We start from the raw sequence: 20,173 nt of genomic DNA on the forward strand, positions 1-20,173 counted from the left end.
ACTTACTTCAAACTGACAAAAATATTAAGTTAAACTTTGTACAACTTATTAATTTATTAAAATAAGTTAAAGCAACATAAAAATATTTGTTGTCTTGACTTTTGTTCATAAAATGTTTACAGTGTACTAAAACACTATACTATATAGGTGTTTATTACACCCAGCAGGCAATTTGATGTCAAAACGACATTAAAAAAACCTTGTCAAAATATGTAAAAAAAAATGCTAATCGATTTGATCTCAATTGACTAACTGGTGTCAAAATGACATCAAATCGACATCTAAAATTGGAATCAAAAAAACAAAAAGTACTGTACCTCTGATACCAGAGGCAGATGTCAAATTAACCCATTTGTGCCCAATTTTTAAAAATGGTTTCATGCATGTAGCCTTGTAAATAATAAATGTTTTGCATTTATTTTCTCCAGATTTTTTGTCTTTCAAGAAAATCGTATTTGAATATGCGGCAACTATAGATACCCATGGGAAATCTTCAATGTAAAATTTGAATAGGAGGAGAACATTTGGCATTCTAAAACAACAGCTTTCAGAAGATCAATTAATATTCTTAAATACATTTATTATGATTCAAATTAGAAAAAACTTTTAATATGACATTAAGATTCAAAAATTTGTGTTTCAGTGACCTGATACTGTGCTTTTGTGTAGAAAAAAGCTGCAATTATGACAAAACCCATGTTTGTGTGGACAGGCGGCCTAAGGTTGTGACTGAATTTGGTTGTAGTTTTGTGTTTTTCTTCAGTGATTCTGCTTTATAAATGCTGTTTTGACATCAACGTAGTTTACATGCATTGTAGGGACACAAAATCTAGTGTAAATATTTAAGTTAAGCTTTTAAATGGATACAACTTATATAATAATATGTGTTATTATTTTAGTGGTCAAAAGAGCATCAATGTGTAGACGTCAAGGGTTTGAAATTGAGTCAGTTTGTATTTTAGACGTGTTTTTTACTTGCTGGGTACAACTCTGCTTTGACATGTTGTCTTATAAACATACAGTAGCTATATGTTATACATGTATATGAAAATATGTTGCCATCTTTTCGCATCATCATTTCCAGCCAATAAAGTTACGCATATACCTGTGTATTATGATGGATGGAATGACTGTTGAATTGCACTCTCAAACCATCTCCTTTAACGGGATTGACACTGAACAGGAGCATCACAGAGGCCAGACTGGTCGGTTGGGAATACTTTGGGAATTTGAGGGTTAAAGTGATCCCTCCTTCGTTATCAGCATCCCAAATATCTAATAAAAAATACCACAGATCAACTAGCAGCATCCATTGCATAAAACATTTAATCAGCTTGTATTTCTATTTACCTCCTGTAGCATGCACACCCTTGAGGCCACTTTGTTTTTGGAGCACACTCTGAACCAGATGTGAAACCTGCGAACTTTGAGATTCAGATGAACATGTTCCCAAGAAGTCCATTTTCCCCAGTTCAGCACCCCCCCTTTTCAGGGCTGACAGGAACTCATCCAGTGCTTGTTGTTCATTGAATGGTGTGTCTTCAGTGGCATGTTGGTCAGTTGGCTGTTGACGGTGTACACATGCCAAATCCCTGACCTCCTGCTGATCTCCATTCAATCCTGTTGGCCAGTTAAACAAGCATTCAAAACATGCGTTACCTAAAGTTGTCCTCCCCCATTTGGGAAGATAGCAAACAATAAATCACCCAAAAATGAAAATTATGTTTTTATTTACTCGCCCTAATGTCATTTTAACACCCTGAGTAATTAGTTCATCTTGGGACACAAATTAAGATATTTTAGATGAAACTCGAGAGCTCTCCTGAGGTCCCAATATGCTCAAAGTCTAGAAAAGGAAGCAAAAACATTGTTAAAACGTTTGACATGACTTCAGTGGTTCGACTGTAATTATATGTAGCTCCAAAAACACTTAAACCCATAGTGCCCTGATCTGATACAGAAGATATTGGTGAACAAAGTTATTTTAAAAGGTTTGTTGGTGCACTGTAAAAAATTAATTGTTGAGAAAACATAAAAAAACAAGGCAACTTGATGTAGTAAGAACTTTGAGTTGTCTCAACAACTGTTTTTTAGTTGTTCTCAGTAACAATATTTGTTCAGCTAACATAATTCTGTTTATTCATGCAATGTTGATTATTGTATTGTACTAACAAAGATATTCTTGTCACATCAACTGAAGCAACAGTTACTGCTATTGAGTCAATTCCTTTTTTTCTGTTCTTTGGATGATTTTTAAATTGATGATTTTTCAAATTTGCAAAATAAGCTATTAGTACTTGTTAGAATATCATCCTGTTTTTAATCATTTTACTTAAAAACTGCCAACTTATTCAGCATATGTTTTACACAGCGGATGCCCTTCCAACTGCAACCCAGTACTGGGAAACACCCATTCACATACCTGTACCCCATGTCTTTGGGCTGCGGGGTAAACCGGAGCACCCGGAAACCCACCTGAACACATGGATACCAACTGACCCAGCCGGGTCTTGAACCAGCAACCTTCTTGCTGTGAGGCGACTGTGCTACCAACTGCGCCACTGTGTCAACCCTCTTACAAGCAACAGATAAACAAACTCAGTCACATCACACATACGCAAATCATTTAAATATCAATGTTCCTGTTCAACACAAAAATGTTCATCCAGAAAACTCAGTTAAACATGTAGACATAACATTTTAGCGAATATTGTTGACAACATATATTTTTATGTAAATCAATAGTTATTCACAATTCTTTGTATATATGACAGAAAAAGTAGAGTGTGCTGAACAAATGGTGATTTTATTTTTTACAGTGTGTACAAAAGTATTCTTGGAGCTTCGTTTGATTATAGTTGAACCACTAGTCACTTAAAAATTTGAGTCTTTTTGGTTCTTTTTCTGTAACTGTACATCTCTAGACCATCGCTGTCTAGAGAGGATTTCATTGAAAATAATTTGTTCATGATGGATTGTAAACCAAATAAAAGTAATTAATGACATAACTTTTATTTTTGGGTGAACTAACCATTTAATGTAGGTGTGCCTGTCCCTGCTTCTGCAGAGCCACCTTTCAGTAGATCACAGGTGTCAAACTCAATTCCTGGAGGACCACGGCTCTGCACAATTTAGGTTTAACCCTACCTGATCAAACCAATTGAGTCCTTCAGGCTTGTTTGAAACTTACAGGTAAATGTGTTGAAGCAGGGTTGGAACTAAATTTTGCAGGGCTGCTGCCCTCCAGGAACTGAGTTTGACACCCCTGCAGTCGAGATCAGCTTTAACACCTATTCAGGGGTTGTATCAGTTGTTAACCAGCCTTAACAAAAATCTACCTGCTTTCTGTTAACACAAACACCTGTATTAGCATGTTCAGGTGTGTTTGATTAGGGTTGGAACATAACTTCCCAAGACCAAACTTGGCAATTCCTGTCTTAAACCCACTGAACTGGCTAATCCAGTGTTTCCCAACCCTGTTCCTGGAGGCACACCAACAAAACTCATCCTAATCAAACCCATCTGAATCAACACATCAGAACATTAGAAGAGGCTCAAGCTGAGATGAATGGGTCAGATTAAAGAGACATCCACAATATATAATGTTGGTGTGCCTCCAGGAACAGAGTTGGGCTTGTTTTAGGCATTTTTCGAAAGTGTACTTTATTTTAGTTAAACATTACTTCTTTATGCTTTGTTTTGATCTTCAATTTAGTTTTGAACAATATGAAGGCCAGGTAAATGGGTCAGCAGTACACCGGGAAGAAAGAAAATGGGATAAAAATCTAAAGACTAATTCATTTGTTGAAAGATTCTTGTTTCTAGAACGATTTTCGTCTGATATAATTTGTATACTAATTTTAATGCAGTTTTGTTGATCAATTATTTATAAAATAAACAAGAATATTGAATAGAAATGAGTAAAGTGTGTTCGAAACCATGCTTCCACTGTCAAATCAAAAGGCCAGAACACGGGATCACTGCAAACATCCAGGAAGGTGTCTTTGAATCTAAACTCTGCAGGAAATTGGCATTTCAGAAGCAAGGTTGTTGATTTAACATCTTCCCCAAACTTGACAAAAACCTTTTTGCCAAAATCACGTAACAACTCGTCATCCAATCATACAAATATATTGAAGGAATCATCAAACTATTCACATTGAAAGTTACAATTTATTGCTTTGGCAAGCTACAGTAATCAGCGATGGTGTTTCTTAACTCCAGCCAGTGGGACACACCTCCCGGAATGTGGAGACGTCCTACACGCTAAGAAATTGTTGAGTTAAACCAGTAAGAAAACATTTTGGAGGACTGGAGGTGAGAAACTAATCTCAGAAATGTAAAAAAAAAAACAATCCCATGAAATCATCAATACATCCCAAGACACAGATGTGGGATGAATGACTGACCTGATAGTGGGTTGACCTTGTTTTCCCGCTCTTCGCGCCTCACTGTAGCACAATATGACCCAATCGCCATGGTCATCATCAGCATCAGCCCAAATCTTGCCTGGAAAAGCATCTTCTCAGATTCAGTCAGAAATCCAGCACTTTTTGGGTTGGGTCTGCGGCAGGGGACGTGTTTTATACACGCGTCCTCTTGCTTTCCTGAGTGGAGTCAGACTGCCAAAAAGCGTGTCCTTGGAGTAACAGTGGGTATTTGAGGCATGTGAGTGGACGTGTGAATTTTGAGGGATAGTGAATGGACATCACATGCCTTGAGTTTTGATAAGGTGAGGAGGAACTCATACTGACAATGGAATATTGTATAGACCTCAGACACATCTGTAGTAGCGGATAACGGTTTAGGACTCCTTGTTGGCAAATTGCAACAAAGTTCTATTCTTAGTTCAGCCCTTCATTCCCATGGGATGGCAGTTAGGCTTCTTTATCTTTCAGGGCAGATTTTTGTTAACCCTCCAAACTGTAAGAAATTTTTTAACAGTTCCTAGAACTATTTACCTGCTTTGATGCACGATTGACCACAGGTAATGGGGATTGTTTTGGCAGTGTTTTCAGCCAAAAACGAGAAATGCTGTAAATATTTTGTCTGTTTGTTTACATAACAATGGTGTTTTTGGAATTGAAAACACATAAGAGGAAGTTTTTAAGTTGTGTCCATGTAAAAAACGAAACAAAAAAAGTGTACATAGTACGTGATTAGAGAGGCGTAGATTAAAGTCAAGTGCAAACAAACACACAACAATAGCAGAGTATGTGGTAGTGTTGTTGTTTGCTAGCAAAGTGTTTGCTATCAATCCATCAGCAAAGTGTGGATGTACTTCACATTGCAACCAATCCGTTTGTTAAGTGTGACGTCACGCGAAGCGGCTTCCGGGTCCAAGCGCTCTATCAAACTGTAAAGGGAGACTCATCAAATGGTAATAATAAACATTAACAAAGCGTTGTAATACTTTCGAAAATCACGATCGCGATATATATATCCATGCCTAATATCCGATGACCAGAAAGTGATTAATTTTTGATAAATTGCTAAAATATTGGTGTCTATGATGCAGCAAGTCCAGAGACTGTTGTGTACATCATGATTTAATTTGCTATAAAATTCACTTTAAAGTGTGATGGGACTAAAAAGTGGTCATAAATGAATATTTTCTCAATTCAATTGAATAGCGGCTCGGACCCAGAAACAGTATTTCATACGTCACGACTTAACAAGCGGATAGTAAAAACGCATCTTATATAGACAACAAAACTGTATGCCAAGATGCAGACTACACATCGTCACTTCACTACAGGTACTGTTTATTAACTAAGGTGACAGCAGCAAATACAGGCCAGGCATTAATATGCCGTTTCCACGTTCCTTCCAGGTCTAAGCGCTATATTAAACAGTATGGGGAGACTCATCAAATGGTAATAATAAACATTTACAAAGCGATGTAATACTTTCGAAAATCCCGATCGCAATATATATATCCATGCCTAATATCTGATGACCATAAAGTGATTAACTGTATAAATTGTTAAAATATTGGTGTCTATAATGCAGCAAGTCTAGAGACTGTTGTGTACACCATGATTTTATATCAAATTCACTTTAATGTGTGATGGGACTAAAATTGGTCATAAACGAATATTTTCTCAATTCAATTGAATAGCGGCTTGGACCCAGAACCAGTGTTCCATACGTCAGCAAAATGTCACGACTTAAGCGGTTTAGCTGTTTTAGCAGATGTTAAAATGCAGATCGTCTTGAAAACAAAAGAAAATCTTTTCCATTTTTGGCTGCATCGTTGTTGTGTAAACCTAGTCTAAATTGGATCCTATTTCAAGAGTGGGGTTTTATGCAGAACAATAGGAACTTCAGTAACACAAGCGTACTCCTAAGTAAATACATTCCATAGGAAACACCGGCAGTTTTTTGAAATATTACAAGGCATACACGTTCTGAAACCTGATGCTAACAGGATTTTCCTGTCATATTTTGTTTTTCAGCCTCAAAGATATGTAGCTCTACAAGCTGTGACAGGCTACTTACCAACGTCTACGTTCCATCTCCATTATCAGGAAACACAGGACACAATGAGAAAACCGCTTCGATCACTGTGACCTCCAGTTGTTTTCAACACATCGCTTGATGTTGCTCTCAGTCAGCTGCTTCACTTCAGAGTTCATCAATGTTAATGCAACCACACAAACATGGTATTGGGTTAAATTAGTTCTTATCACTGAGTTCAACCCAGTACACTGCAAAACCCAACAGTCAACTTTATCAGGTGAAATGAGTGTAGTTAACTCAAAATTGACTGAAAGTTAATTCTGCTCATTTGAAAAAGAGTTTTGAACTCAGTGTTGAAGGTAATGAGTTAATTAAATACCTCATTACTTCAATCTAAATGGAGTAAGTTCACAGTACTCATTAGGATTCGGTTTTGAACTTAAATGGTTTGTTGCTATTGGTTTCTTCAAACAGTTTGAGTTGCCTCAACTTTTTGGGTTTTACAGTGTACAAAAGCCCCTCTTTATTATCCTCCCCAAATCTGGAGGTACTATATACTGTTCTAGACTCTTTACTCAACCTTCACTTGTTCAGACCCTATTTGAGTTTCTTTCTTCTGCTAAACACAAAAGAAGATATTTTGAAAAATGCTAGTAGCTGGCACTCATTAGCCGCATTTCCACTATCGGGCCAGTGCGAGCCAGGGCTTTAATCGGGCCAGGCCGGGCCAATAGCCCGGGAGGTTGAGAAATGAGGCCGAAATCATGTCGCGTTTCAACTGTCGGGCTAGTTGCTCGCAGCGCGTCACGCAAACACCGCCCCCAGAACGTCCCCTGAATCAAACGTCACACAACCCGTCACACAACCCGCCCACTTCAGCGGGAACAAAAAACTCAAATTATAACCACAAACACAACCTGGAATCACTACGAGAGCTGGAAGATGGAGAACACCGAAGCGATTGCTTTTTTACTGTTTGTGGTCTGTTGGTGTAAGGCCAGACAGCGATCCCTGGATAAGGACATTCGAGTTCGGCGGCATTTACTTCGAACACAGATTTTGGCTGCAAGGCGAGTGAGTTGATCAAGCGCGATAGCAAAACAAATGTAAGGGAAGAAAGCATCTTGTCTCCTCTTTACCTGACAGGAAAACTCCGCCTTTGTACGTAACCCCGCCCCGAAGCCCCAGTTGGCCCTCCTTGGCCCAAGGTATTCGGCGGGCCGAAAAAGGCTGGACGCTGGCCCCAAGGAAGCCCTGCTTTGGCCCGATTATGCCCCGGAAGTGATAGTGGAAACACGACTGGCCTTGGCTCACCCTGGCTCGCTCGCTTTAGGCGCGATAGTGGAAACGCGGCTATTGTCTTTTGTAGTAGTTCTTTTCCTACTGTGGAAGTTAATGGGTACCAGCATTCTTCAAATGATCTTATTTTGTGTTCAACAAAGTTTTAATCCACATGTGGGAAAATAAATGTCATTTTCATTTTTGGGTGAACTAACCCTTTAAATAGTGCACATCTGCTGAACGATTAAACACTACAGAGGGGGATTCATAATCATAAACAAGCAACCAGTACATTTTTCCCCTATTGACCTAAAGGTTGCAAGACTTTACAACTTTTAGCTCTCTAATGTCCTGCAAGTTCGCTTTGAGGAAACTCAATTGCCTTGGGCAGTGGATTTGAAGTGTTCCTATATTTGTTTTCATTATTAAAAGGCAAGGTCTTTAAATCGTAAGGTGTTAAAGGTTGATTTGGGTGAATTGGTAATTGTCAGGCTACTCTCATTATATCCCTAGCCCTAAATTCTTGAAGAAACACAGCTGCGCATGTTTTCCAGACTTTCAAGGTCCCTCCAGCGCTGGTGTGCTAGATGTGTGAGCAGTCCCAAGAGATAAGACAGGTATCTTTTAGGAGAAAGAATGGCTGAGAACAGGCACAAATCATTGAGGACAAAACGCTAGACAGTTTACCATATCTGGAATTCTTGATGAAAGAAAAAGGGGGGATTTCTTGAAACGCTACTAGCTTCTGGTTTGTTTAGTTTTTATGAGATGCTTTCACAGAACTTACAAACATTTGTGTTTCCTAAGCTGTAATTCAAGTGACTCTATCTATGAGTGTTCCAGGGTTGCCAAGTCTTATAACATTATTATAACATAACTGGGGTACTTTTGCCACAAGATTAAGCGATTAAAAAAGATTGTTGACTCAAAATTTTAATTAACCTCCTAGGGCTTAGTGGGAACATACATGGACAGCACATTTCAGCTCTTAAGTGGCTAAGTGAATGTTTTAGATTTTATTACAGACATAGTGGCATCCTGCAACTGTTTTGCAGCATATGAAATGCCCCAAACACTATTTTTAATGGTCCAAAATGAGAAAAAAAATGTGTTTTTACTCTCTGATGGTCAAAACATGTTCAAAAAAATGTATACGTTATATAGGCATTAAAAAAACAGTTAAGAAAAAGTGTTTTATGTAAATTCGGACCACGAGTCCACATATACAGTATGGACATTATTTTTCTCTAAAAGTACATCAAATCAAAAGATGATACTTAGGTTTTATTCTAATTAGGTTCCAATAAGCCCAAATAGCAAAGAGAATAAAAAATGCATGTAAAAAACATTTTTGAGTTGATTCAACTCTCAACCCAAGTACTGCACTTGACTGAATTTGAGTTGAGTAAACATAAAACTGTCCTGAAGCTGATTGTCTTATAATTTGAAGTTGAGTCAACTTTTGTTTTACAGTGTTAGAACATTGGGCTGGATTTTTCATAAACCTGGCAATCCTGAATTGTTCTTTTTGAATGCAGTGGTTGTATCGCAACAATAAGTATTTCCCAAAACAGATGGGTCTATTTTAGATTATTCTTAGGCTATTTTGCAAGCCACAAGGTAGATTTTATTTGCTTAACTTCATTTCAAGTGGGTACTTTGATGTTAAAACAAAACATGTAAAAGATACAAATCAATTTGATGTCGAAATGTTCCGTTTGACCACCAAATTAACAACACACAAAGTATTAGAATATAAGAGAAGTTGGTAACACTTTATAACTACATACTATTAAGCATTTGCAAATAGTGAATTCGTTATCTGTTAAGCATTCACTCTACATTAATAGACGTCAGTAAGGAGTTTATAAATACAGCTATAAATGCTGTATTTTTAACTTATATGCACATTTATAATCTGTTTAATGATTGTGCTTTCATACTTTAATGATTATTTTTCATTACTTAAGTATTGCATCATCTACAAACTAGATATTTAAGAATAGTCGGTGAGTTTAAGATCGTTCAGAATGCATTAGTAAATGACTAATAAACTTTTCAAATTAACATTTATAATTCTTGTTATTCAGGCATGTACTAATAGTTAATTTGTATGCTAATAAATGCTTTATTAACTCAACTTCATCCAGTTACGTGACCTAATCTAAAGTGAGGACTATTTATGCTTTATAAATCCCTTATAAATGACAAAGGCTCAGTTATATTCTAAACAGGAAATAAAAGACTTCATTTATTTCTATTCATTTGAAGATGCTCAAATGAAACTGTTCTTCAAATGAAAATAAATCTTTGCAGTATGACGTAAAATAAAATTACTGTACAGTTTAATCATTGCTAAATAACTTTAAAATGTTGTATCATAATATATTGGTCCAATTTTATATTGTTGTTCAATTTTGTTTAATTGTATTTATTTCTAATTGCATTTTACAGTAATTTTATTTAGTAGATAAGATTGCAAACATTCATTCATTTGATACTAAAGCCTTTAATTGTCATTTATAAAGGAATTATAAAGCATAACTAGTCCTCACTTTAGATTAGGTCACAAAACTGCATGAAGTTGAGTTAATAAAGCGTTTATTAACATACATAGTAACCATTACTATATGCCTGAATAATAAAATATATAAACGTTGATTTGAATAGTTTATTAATCATTTACTAACTCATTCTGAATGATTCTAAAAGCCACCAACTACTCTTTAAACACAAATGGTTTGTAAATAATGCAATACTTTATTTAGTAATAAACAATTAATAAGTAATAAAGTATGAAAGCACAATCAATAAGCAGATTATAAATGTGCATATAAATCAAGAATACAGCATTTGTAGCTGTATTTACAAACTCCTTACTAACATCTATTAATGTAGAGTTAATGCTTAACAGATAATGAATTAACCATTTGCTGATGCTTAATAGATGATTCATAGTGTGTAGCTATTATAAAGGTGTTCCCGAGAAGTTCAATTCATCTGAAAGCTTCAATTCCAAATGTACACTGGATTTTGTATCCCTACAACGCCTGTAAAGTACATGCATGTAGAACGACATTTAACTGACGTCAAAAAAATCCTTTAGAGACCAATCCATGTTTTTTGACACCAATGTTAGATCTCAATTTGATGTCATTTTGACAAAGTAGTCAACTGTCATCAATTCGATCTGCCTTAACAATATTTGATGTTGTTTTGACATCAAGTGCCCATGCACTGGGTTTGAAGTTGCTGCAAGCTAGATTTGAATGAATATCACAGTACGTCACAGAAAGTATCATCTATACTAGCAGACCCATAATCAAAATGGGCCACAAAACCTTTAAGTACTGTAAACACTCATGTGTAGTGGCTTTCATGAAGGCTTTGATTCATTTGAAATCATAATGTGTTCTTTTATTGCCAAATGGCATTCATTACCGTTCCCAGCTAGACATCAATCTTTTTACACATTAAAAATAAGCAATGAAAACAGATCAAACTGAGCTTTCATTAGAAACACTTTATTAACTTTGTTAACAAAAAGCCGAGATTTAAAACCTTATCAAGTGAATTAGGCTGTCATTAGAAGTCTTTTAAGTTAAAAGCACCAAACAGTGACACAAATCTCTTAAAGAGTTTGCTGTAGTTGCACAATTACCCTGTGAGATTTCTGCAGAACCATGAAAAGGCGACGAATATTGCCAAACGGACTGCGTGATTCACAAATTCATCCAAGAACTTAAAGGAGGCTTTGATTTGGTTTATTAAGTATATGCAGTTCAGTTGAAATTCCCATCACAGGTCAATAATGTGCAGCAAAGCAAACTGGCTCTAATTTATATCTGTCAGCTAGGAAGACAGACAATATTTTCCATATTTCCATATGCAAAACTATGAACAAAGCCAGAACTGATGTTCCTGAGACACTAGACAAAAGCCTATATGAATTTACATATTTAAAATCGACATATTCAGAACATAATCCTTTAGAACTTTGCAAGAAGGACTCCAGATGCCTTTTGCGATTCACAACCTCGTACACGTACCTGAGAAAACCCAACATTAAAGAAAAAATGACCATCTGTTATTCTTTTAAATTAGCTTAATTTCCACAGCGTGGGGATGATGGTGGGGAAAAAAGATTTCAAATGAGACGTCTCAAAGTAAAACAAGCAAACTTGCACTGACGTTTATTAACCATATACAATGCAAGAACTTCCATAGCTGCATTGTCCTTGTTTAAAGTGTAGGAGAGCACCTTAGGGTTTCGAAATCATGATAAAAGCATCATTGATAAACAGTCGCCAAGATATCAAAACACAAAATTGGCCATTAAAACAGGAAACATTAACAATGACTAGTAAAAACTTCCCAAAAAAAACCAAAACCCTCAGTGCTGGTAACTCATTTACTGGTCAATATCCAATTTCATCATCCCTGTCCTCATTTTAATTGGACAGAAAGAGCATTTACACAACATTTTGTAATATTATTACACACCATACTCTATTAAACAGCATTCTAAAGCTTAGGTGAGGTTGATTTTTTCCTTGAGCAACAAAAAACAGTAAAAGCAAATAAGGAAACGAAACTATTTTGTCTTCAAGTTGGCGAAAATGAACACCATTGACTAATTTGACAACGCTTTAGCAGCTAGTGACAGACCAATATGTTGGAATCTGCGCAAATGTTCAAAATTTTTGCCTATACAATGAAAGTCAATGAGGTTCGAATTTCAAAACTCCAAACCTGTATGACATAGGTCTCAAACTCAATTCCAGGAGAGCCGCAGCTCTGCAATGTCTTACTCCAACTCTGATCAAGCCAACACAATCTCATGGCAATTCATAACTTTTTGATTTAGTGGCTAATTCGTATCAATTTGTACGCTCTAATTCGTACTATTTAGTACGATTTGCTCATCACCCAATGACAGTTGGGTTTAGGTGCCACGCCCTGCTTTTTAAAATCGTACCTTTTCGTATGACTGAACTCGTGTACGAATTAACCACTAAACTGACAAAACTTAAAATAGTTACGTTTTCTCGTGAGATCAGGCTGGATCAAACACATCTGATATAACTTATGAAGGTGTTCATGACTCTTTTGAACACCTCGATCGTTTGGATTAGCTGTATTTGATAGAGTTGGAGAAAAACTGTGCAGAGCTGCAGCTCTCCAGGAATTGAGACCTATGCTGTATGACTTTAATTCCTCTGTGGGACCCAAACGAAGATATTTGGGGTTAAATGTGGAAAATTGAATGAAAGTCCATGCAATGAAAGTCGACAATTGATATTTGGTGGGGAAATGTCAGGGCTTTTTTTTTTTTTAGTTCCCAGGTTCTGCAGGTTGCAATGTCGCGAATTTTGATAGCCAATCTTAGGCCAATTGTAATGGTTTGATTTGGTTTAATTTGGAACTAGAGTGAGTGCTCCAACTTGGCCCCCTGGTCCGTCGAAAACGGTTTTAACGAAAGTCAATGGGGCCCAATTTTGGACTTTTATTGCATGGTTTTCCACTTCCCCTCCGCAAATAACTCCTTTTTTTGGAAGAAATAAAGACTTTCAGGTTTGCAACAACACAACAAAAATGTCTATTTTAGCATGAACCATGCCCAAATCTAATTATCTCAGTGTATTTATTAGATACACCATTGATTTTTCAGTCAAAGCTCATATTGGTTGACCACTAGTACTAGTCAACTGACGAAACGCTAGCCATCTCTACGACTGGTCACATCAGTACAATTCACAACACCACAATACATAAAATGCTCAAACTCTAAAGTTACACAACACACTCTTGTAGACAGGCTTTGATAGTGGATTGTAAGTTTTGGTATGGGCGCACTAGTATATTCCTCATCTGCAGCACCAGTTTGTGTAAGATGAAGCAGGTTGTGTTACATTTGTAAAGAAAACAAACCAATTTTTTTTACAATGAAACAGCACCGAGCCGTACGGGCCCAAGATGATAGGCAAACAGGTTTAGCACACTTTCTCTTTGCGAGAAATAAAAATGAAAATTGAATTAAACGCACATATGGCACCAATTTGCCACATATTAAGAGCATTCACACCTGTCATACAGGTTGGAGCACCAAAAACGTGAATACTTCAGAACAAACAAATCATCCTATAAAGTTCTGCAATGTACTTTGAGCTAGATTAAGACCAGAAGGTGTTTCTTCGATATAAAAACGGCACTGATCCAAACAAGCACGGGCTGCTTTGTGCTGGGCGCCAAATATTAGGATTATAAATATTGGAAAAATAAATGCCGCGAGGCTCGAAAACATCCCTGTGTAAAAGAAGCACCAAAAAAATCTTTATTCATCTCCTTTTTTTTATCTCTTGTTGATGATCTTAATATAAATAAGCACAGTCTAAAGTTGTACAGATTGTAGCACCATGTTTTTCTTTTTAGACTGCGAGTCAAGTACATACACTTTAGCACGTTGTTGTGCTCCGCTCCGATACAAAACAAGGAGCAAAAAACAGAAAATTCAAATGATAAATAACCCAAATTATATACACAATTACACAGTCTGAGAAAGACTACCATTCACAGTACAAAAAAAAATTACAAAGGAATAAAAGAGAAACAATAGGATGAGTTGAAGTTGCCCAGTAGTTCTTGTTGTTTTGTCATTCCCAGTGTGTGTATGTACATACAAGCGTGTGCTGGTTTTCCAGGTTTGCGGAGAGCACCACATTAACATTGGATTTCAAAATCCAAAAGGAAAACGCACCCAGTTCTCAAAGGAAAATTTGCCGAGCACCAGATTCCCCTGAATAAGCCTGTACCGCGCAAGACATCGACTGAACTATAAGTGTGCACCGTATTAAAGGATCAGCAGTAACTGTTAGGAACGCGGAAGCTTGGGTATTAAAACAAAGCCCTAAACCAAACCAAACAATGAAAGTAGTGATTCGAGAAGTTAAAGTGACTAACCTGATTAAACAGCTCCTTACAGGCATCCGCTCAACTGCTTCTCTCCCTGCAGATTTGTTTTACTTGTGTGTTCCTGGGAATTGTGGCTATTCGAATGTACAGAAGCGTTTTCCCTTTGACTAATAAAAGTTACTTTTACATTTTTTAAAATGTCGCACTGTCAAAGTATTTGTCATTAACAGCTCCACAGGTAAATGATCCAGTGTACAAACACAAACTACTTTTCTATTGGTGTAGCCAACGCAATCTCATGGAAACTAAATCTTATTATTTACGGTTTGAGGATAAATCATTTCTTTTGCAGCTGATTTGATCAGAAATTCAGATTTGGTCTGGGCTTTCATGATTATTATTTGCTTTCTAAAATTGTAAATTTTGAGACCGAGTTTGCCAAAACTGGTCGTCAGACAGATTGGGTTAGTACATCTCATGAAGCCCATAAAGAACATGGCTGGTAGTCATATATTTCACCCCAAAATAAAATAAATAAATAATTAAAATCCTAAAAGGAAACATTTTACATTATAAAGCTCCACTTCAACTCTAAATACAGCACTTTTAGCTTAGCATAGATCATTGAATCGGATCAGACCTTTAACATCTCACTCATCATAACTTTTTTTTTTTTGCTAATGGTGTAACACAGAGGTAACACAGGGGTTCCTGGAGGTCTGCAGCCCTGCACAGTTTAGTTCCAACCCTGCTTCAGCACACTTACCTCTAGACCTCAATCAAGCCAGAAGGACTTAATTAGTTTGATCAGGTGTGTTTAATTGGGGTTGGAACTAAACTGTACAGCGCTGTGATCCTTCAGGAAGTTTGACACGTGTGGTCTAACCTGATTCAGTGACCTAAGGATAAAGTTAGGATAAATAAATTTTAAAAATGGTTAACCCAAACAGTTTAACTCCAGGGGAGTTGTAAAATTTGACTATTTCCAAAAAAGTGGATATTTTCATCATCACCACTTTTGTGATTTTTGAGAAATGTATTTAAAAATTAAAGATTTCTCAAAAATTTTTTAATTTGTTGTTAAAAATTTAATCATCCTCAGGCCTTCAGAGACTTTTTTTAACCTGCATTTCACGAATCACCATAGTTCAATCTAAAAATCTCAAAACTATGGAGGAAAAACATCTTGAATGGCATGAGTGTTCGCATTTTTAATTTTTTTAGGAAAACTATCCTTTAAAAATCTCACAATTCCAAAGAGATCTCAAAGTTTGGTGACATATCTTCAAATATCTTGCTCTTTTTGGGGTGGAATATCACTTGGAGATTTACTCTTTTAGCTAGAGCTTGAGGTCTTTTACATATTTTAATTCACTAAACAAACAGTTCAAATGTTTAAATGCCCAATTCAAAATATTGAACACGTTACAGCACAAGCTCAGATTTAAAGGGTTGAACTCAGTTCCTGGAAGGCCAGAGCTGTGCAGTTTAGTGCAGTTCCAACAGTAATTAAACACACCTGATCAAACTCATTGAGTCCTTCAGGCTTGTTTGGAACCTGCAGGTAAATGTGTTGAAGCAGGGTTGGAACTAAACAGTGCAGGGCTGCGGCTCTCCAGGATCTGAGTGTGACACCACTGGGTTAAAGGGATCACCCAAAACTGAAAATTCTGTAATTATTTACTCAGCCTTCATTTGCCACAAACCTGTCTGAGTTTCTTTCTTCTGTTAAACACACACACAAAAAAGTAATCTGAAGAAACTTACTTCAAATTATCTTCATCAGAAAATTAAACTCAAAGGTTTTGGAACCAATTGAGGACAAGTAAACAGTCAATTACGATTGGGTAAACGATTCCTTTACAACTGAAATCTTAAACCATCTCAGTCTTAAAAGGCTTCATGAGGTTCAAATAGAAAATATCAATCATAAAAGCCACATTTCTTCTCACCGAAAACAGCAGCAAGATTAGAGAAATTCTTTATGCGTATAGCCTAACGAAAGCGGACTGACGAAAGATATTCCTGCCATCTCAAATTTATTAAAGCACGCGCATCAGTAACGTCATGCTAAACTCACAATTACTGACGAATAACTGTTTGCATCAGCCCAACATGGTGCAACCTTAAACACTCTGAAAGACAAGGAAGCTGCAAACTGAGAATCTGAATGTGATTCAGGGGCAATGAGTGTGCGTGTGTGTGTGCGTGTTAAGCTGCACCTGTGATGAATTCAGATACCCATGCCAGTTTTTACAATGGCGGCTTTAGCAAATGTTTGAGCACCGGTGAGCGAGTCGAGCCCATTGGTCCACACCTGTCCATTGCATAGGTTATGTTGGGTTGAGGTAGATTTCTTCAGTTACCTGTAACCAGTCGAGGGGTAAAATCCAGGAATTACACAAGGTGTGGACAAATATTTCATGAACATCAGGGCTCAACAATTCAAATGCCTGGCAAAACTGTACATTTGGTTTGCAATATTTTAACTTTTTTTCGTAACAAATTCTGTAAGACTTGCCTTGTAAATACTTAAAAAGGGCTGAAAAAGTACAAATTTGACATTATTTTGCAGATAATTATACTAATAAATATTAATTACAACAAAAAATATATATATAAAAACATTTAAAACATTTTTGCTTGATTATATATACAAATACATAAAAGGCATTATGTAGCATTTCATTAATATAGTAGATTGTTAAAGGGTTAGTTCACACCAAAATAAAAATCATATTTCATTAATTACTCACCTTTATTCACCTTAAAATTTGTTTGAAATCCAAAAGCTCAATAAACAGCAACGGTCTTTTAAAGTCAGTAAAGATAGCAGGGGTGTAATGGATCATGGTTGATCCGTCATTCGTACGGATCACAACTCACGGTTTGGAACACACGTGGCCTGCGGATTAATAAGTTTTTTTTACTGGTAGTTTAATCCTAAATTTGTAACGATCATAGAGAGATTGCCTCTCACGTCATTCAAATCACATGTATGAAAGCATTTAGGCTTTCTTGTAAAATATAAATGACGGAAGAAGTTGTGGTGGGTTATTCGTGATGTGGTGGGTTTCTTAGGTTATTAAAGGTGTTTTCCGCCACAGCTTGTTTAGCCTGCATTAATGCATTCAGTTCAAGCTGCACGCTTAATCATTAAAAGATCAGGATCTCAACAACCACGCAACAAATTATAAATGATGCTGATTTGCATGTTTATTAATCCTTCGAATCGCTGCATTTAAATCTGTGTTTGAATAATATAAAAATCAAGAAAGACATTGAGTCTATAGTTTACAGTCAAATAATACAGACGTTCTGGGATAACAGTTTATAGTTTAGATAAAACTACTGATGTTTATGGTAAAGATTAAAATCACAGTCAAAGGCATTTAACGACGCTCAAAATGAAAGTTGTAGGCAGCAATTACATTAAGCAATAGGTGGTGACAACCAGCCGTCAAAAATATGCCACTGAATACTACATCAAAACATGATCATCAATAACTTAATCATTTATTGAAATTGAGACTAAAAATAAATAAATATAAATATGGGCTTTACAATTTAGATTTCTACATTTAGTGTTATCAGCAACAGTAGTAAAAGTGAATTTTTCACAGTACTGAATATTTTAAAGACTATTTTTATTCAGCTGATTATTTCTTCATTTTATTTTTAATAAAATTACAGGTTCTAAGTTCTGTTTGTTAAAACTAAGTGTCTTGCAGTGCTGTTTCTGTAATAAATAGAAAACAAATTACATTTGTCTCCTTCCCCATTTGGCTGATCCAAAAAAACAGTCCGTGACTAAAAAACCGTTATGTGATCCGAACCGTGTGATCTGTTACACCACTAAAAGATACCAAGTACATTGGCTAAACAGTGAACGTGTGCCCTGAACTGATGCTAAAGAGAAGAATGAAGTCATTATAGTCGTTTTAGTTTACACTCAAATTACTATAATTATGGCTCAGCCACAAAAGCCATGAATTGTTTCATGGTACCTTTCTGAAATGCTTCAAAACCATTGCCAGCTCTTGGATTTCTTCCAAAAAGATGAAGGAAGGTCATACGAGTACATGATTAATAACAGATGTTATTTTATGTGAACTATTCCTTTAATAACCAATTAAATCATTTGAACTAATAACAATAATAAAATGTGAGTCAATTAAGTTACATTTACATACCAATTCACACTTACATGTATCGATTAATATGAAAAATACAAACCACTTAATAAAAAACTACTGATCCAATGAATTATATTATTTATAATCATGAAATAATCATTATAACAATCTAGCAAAAATATTTATACAAGTCATATCAAACAGCTACATTACGATTATAAGATTATTTACAGCTACATTATAATTTGAACAATCCTAGCTATTTAATTGAATAATAAAATATGCTAATTAGCGGTCTATTTTGAAGGGTGGGTGGGGGTTTTGAGGGGGCTTAAATTCAAAAAATAAAATAAATATTTTCCAAACGCTTACAAAAATACATTACAACTGTTTCCTGTATCGCGACCACATTAAAATAAAATGACTTTTTTTGTGGGACTAGTAAAAGTACAAACCATTGCTCATCATCATCATCAAAATCCCCATTGTTGAGCCCTGAACATGTAATATGACATTTTCAAAAACACACACACAAAAACAAAATGGCCAATCCTAACATAAACAATCATACACTCCTTTTTTCGAGGGAAAATAACTGCAAAAAACAAACAAAGTGATAAACGACTCCAAATGTGCAGGAAATGCAGCTACATAAACAAAAAAAAGGTAAAGCAAAAGCAGCAAAGCATCGCCCGTTTCCATGCTAACACCACATACCTTATTCGGCCTCATAACAAATAAGCTAGCAAGAACGCAGTAGCTTCCCTGTATCCGATTATAGTCTTTTGCCCCTATTTCAACCCCTCTCCCCCACCTGGGATGTTTTTATTTTATTTTATCTGGGCCGATTCCCGGGAATCTGCGAGGCCGTATAGGACGCCAGAGTCCTCCAGGAGGCCCCCGTCCCACCTGAACCAGCGCCGCCTGGAGGCTGCAGATGCGGAGGATAGTGGACAGTGAAGGGCCTGGAGGAAGCGGATGAGGTGCAGGAAGAGGACGCGGTAGCCAGGGATTGGGACGAGGTGGCCACGGGCATGGAAGACTGCGGTCTGGAGGAGCGCGGAGAGGATGGTTGGGATGGGACAGTGTTCAGGAGGGGTGGGGGTGGGGGGAGAGCGAGCGTGGGTGGAGAGGGTGCGTGTAGGACCGTTTGGGTGCGGTTGGGGCCAGAGGCCAAGAACGAGGCCCCTGCTTTGGGGTTCGTGTCCAGATGCCTCTGTTGGGAATTATGGGAGCTTGGGAGATTGGCCCCAGACTGCTGTGAGGAGCTTGAAGACACCATGTGGTGAAAAATCCCTGCAGACGTACAGCACCGAGAGGGGAGCAAGAGACAGAAAAAAAATGGGGGGCTCAGCCAGGTTGTGCACAGCAGCAAAGCCAGA

The 20,173-nt window shown here is 36.7% G+C and overlaps 2 protein-coding genes across 4 annotated transcripts in view; both read right to left on the bottom strand.

Moving 5' to 3' along the window:
• amh (anti-Mullerian hormone) overlaps positions 1-4,857 on the bottom strand; it is a 13,050-nt gene extending 8,193 nt beyond the window's left edge. The window contains exons 1-3 of the mRNA XM_056448121.1: positions 4,410-4,857; positions 1,351-1,620; positions 1,106-1,275 (exon numbers count right to left, since the gene is read on the bottom strand). Coding sequence (XP_056304096.1) covers positions 1,106-1,275; positions 1,351-1,620; positions 4,410-4,521 — 552 coding nt within the window. The 5' untranslated portion in view covers positions 4,522-4,857. The remainder of the gene's footprint in view (positions 1-1,105; positions 1,276-1,350; positions 1,621-4,409) is intronic.
• Positions 4,858-13,373: 8,516 nt separating this feature from the next.
• The window catches only part of dot1l (DOT1-like histone H3K79 methyltransferase), a 56,385-nt gene continuing 49,585 nt past the window's right edge, over positions 13,374-20,173 (bottom strand). For 2 of the 3 annotated variants that reach the window (XM_056448336.1, XM_056448335.1), the window contains exon 28: positions 18,988-20,087. In XM_056448336.1, the coding sequence (XP_056304311.1) occupies positions 19,627-20,087 (461 nt within the window). In that variant the 3' untranslated portion in view covers positions 18,988-19,626. Of the gene's footprint in view, positions 17,022-18,987; positions 20,088-20,173 lie in introns of those variants that run through there. The other variant, XM_056448337.1, reaches the window with a different exon arrangement.

The sequence above is a fragment of the Danio aesculapii genome, chromosome 22, assembly GCF_903798145.1.
Source record: "Danio aesculapii chromosome 22, fDanAes4.1, whole genome shotgun sequence".
In the NCBI taxonomy this organism is placed as follows: Eukaryota; Metazoa; Chordata; class Actinopteri; order Cypriniformes; family Danionidae; genus Danio; species Danio aesculapii.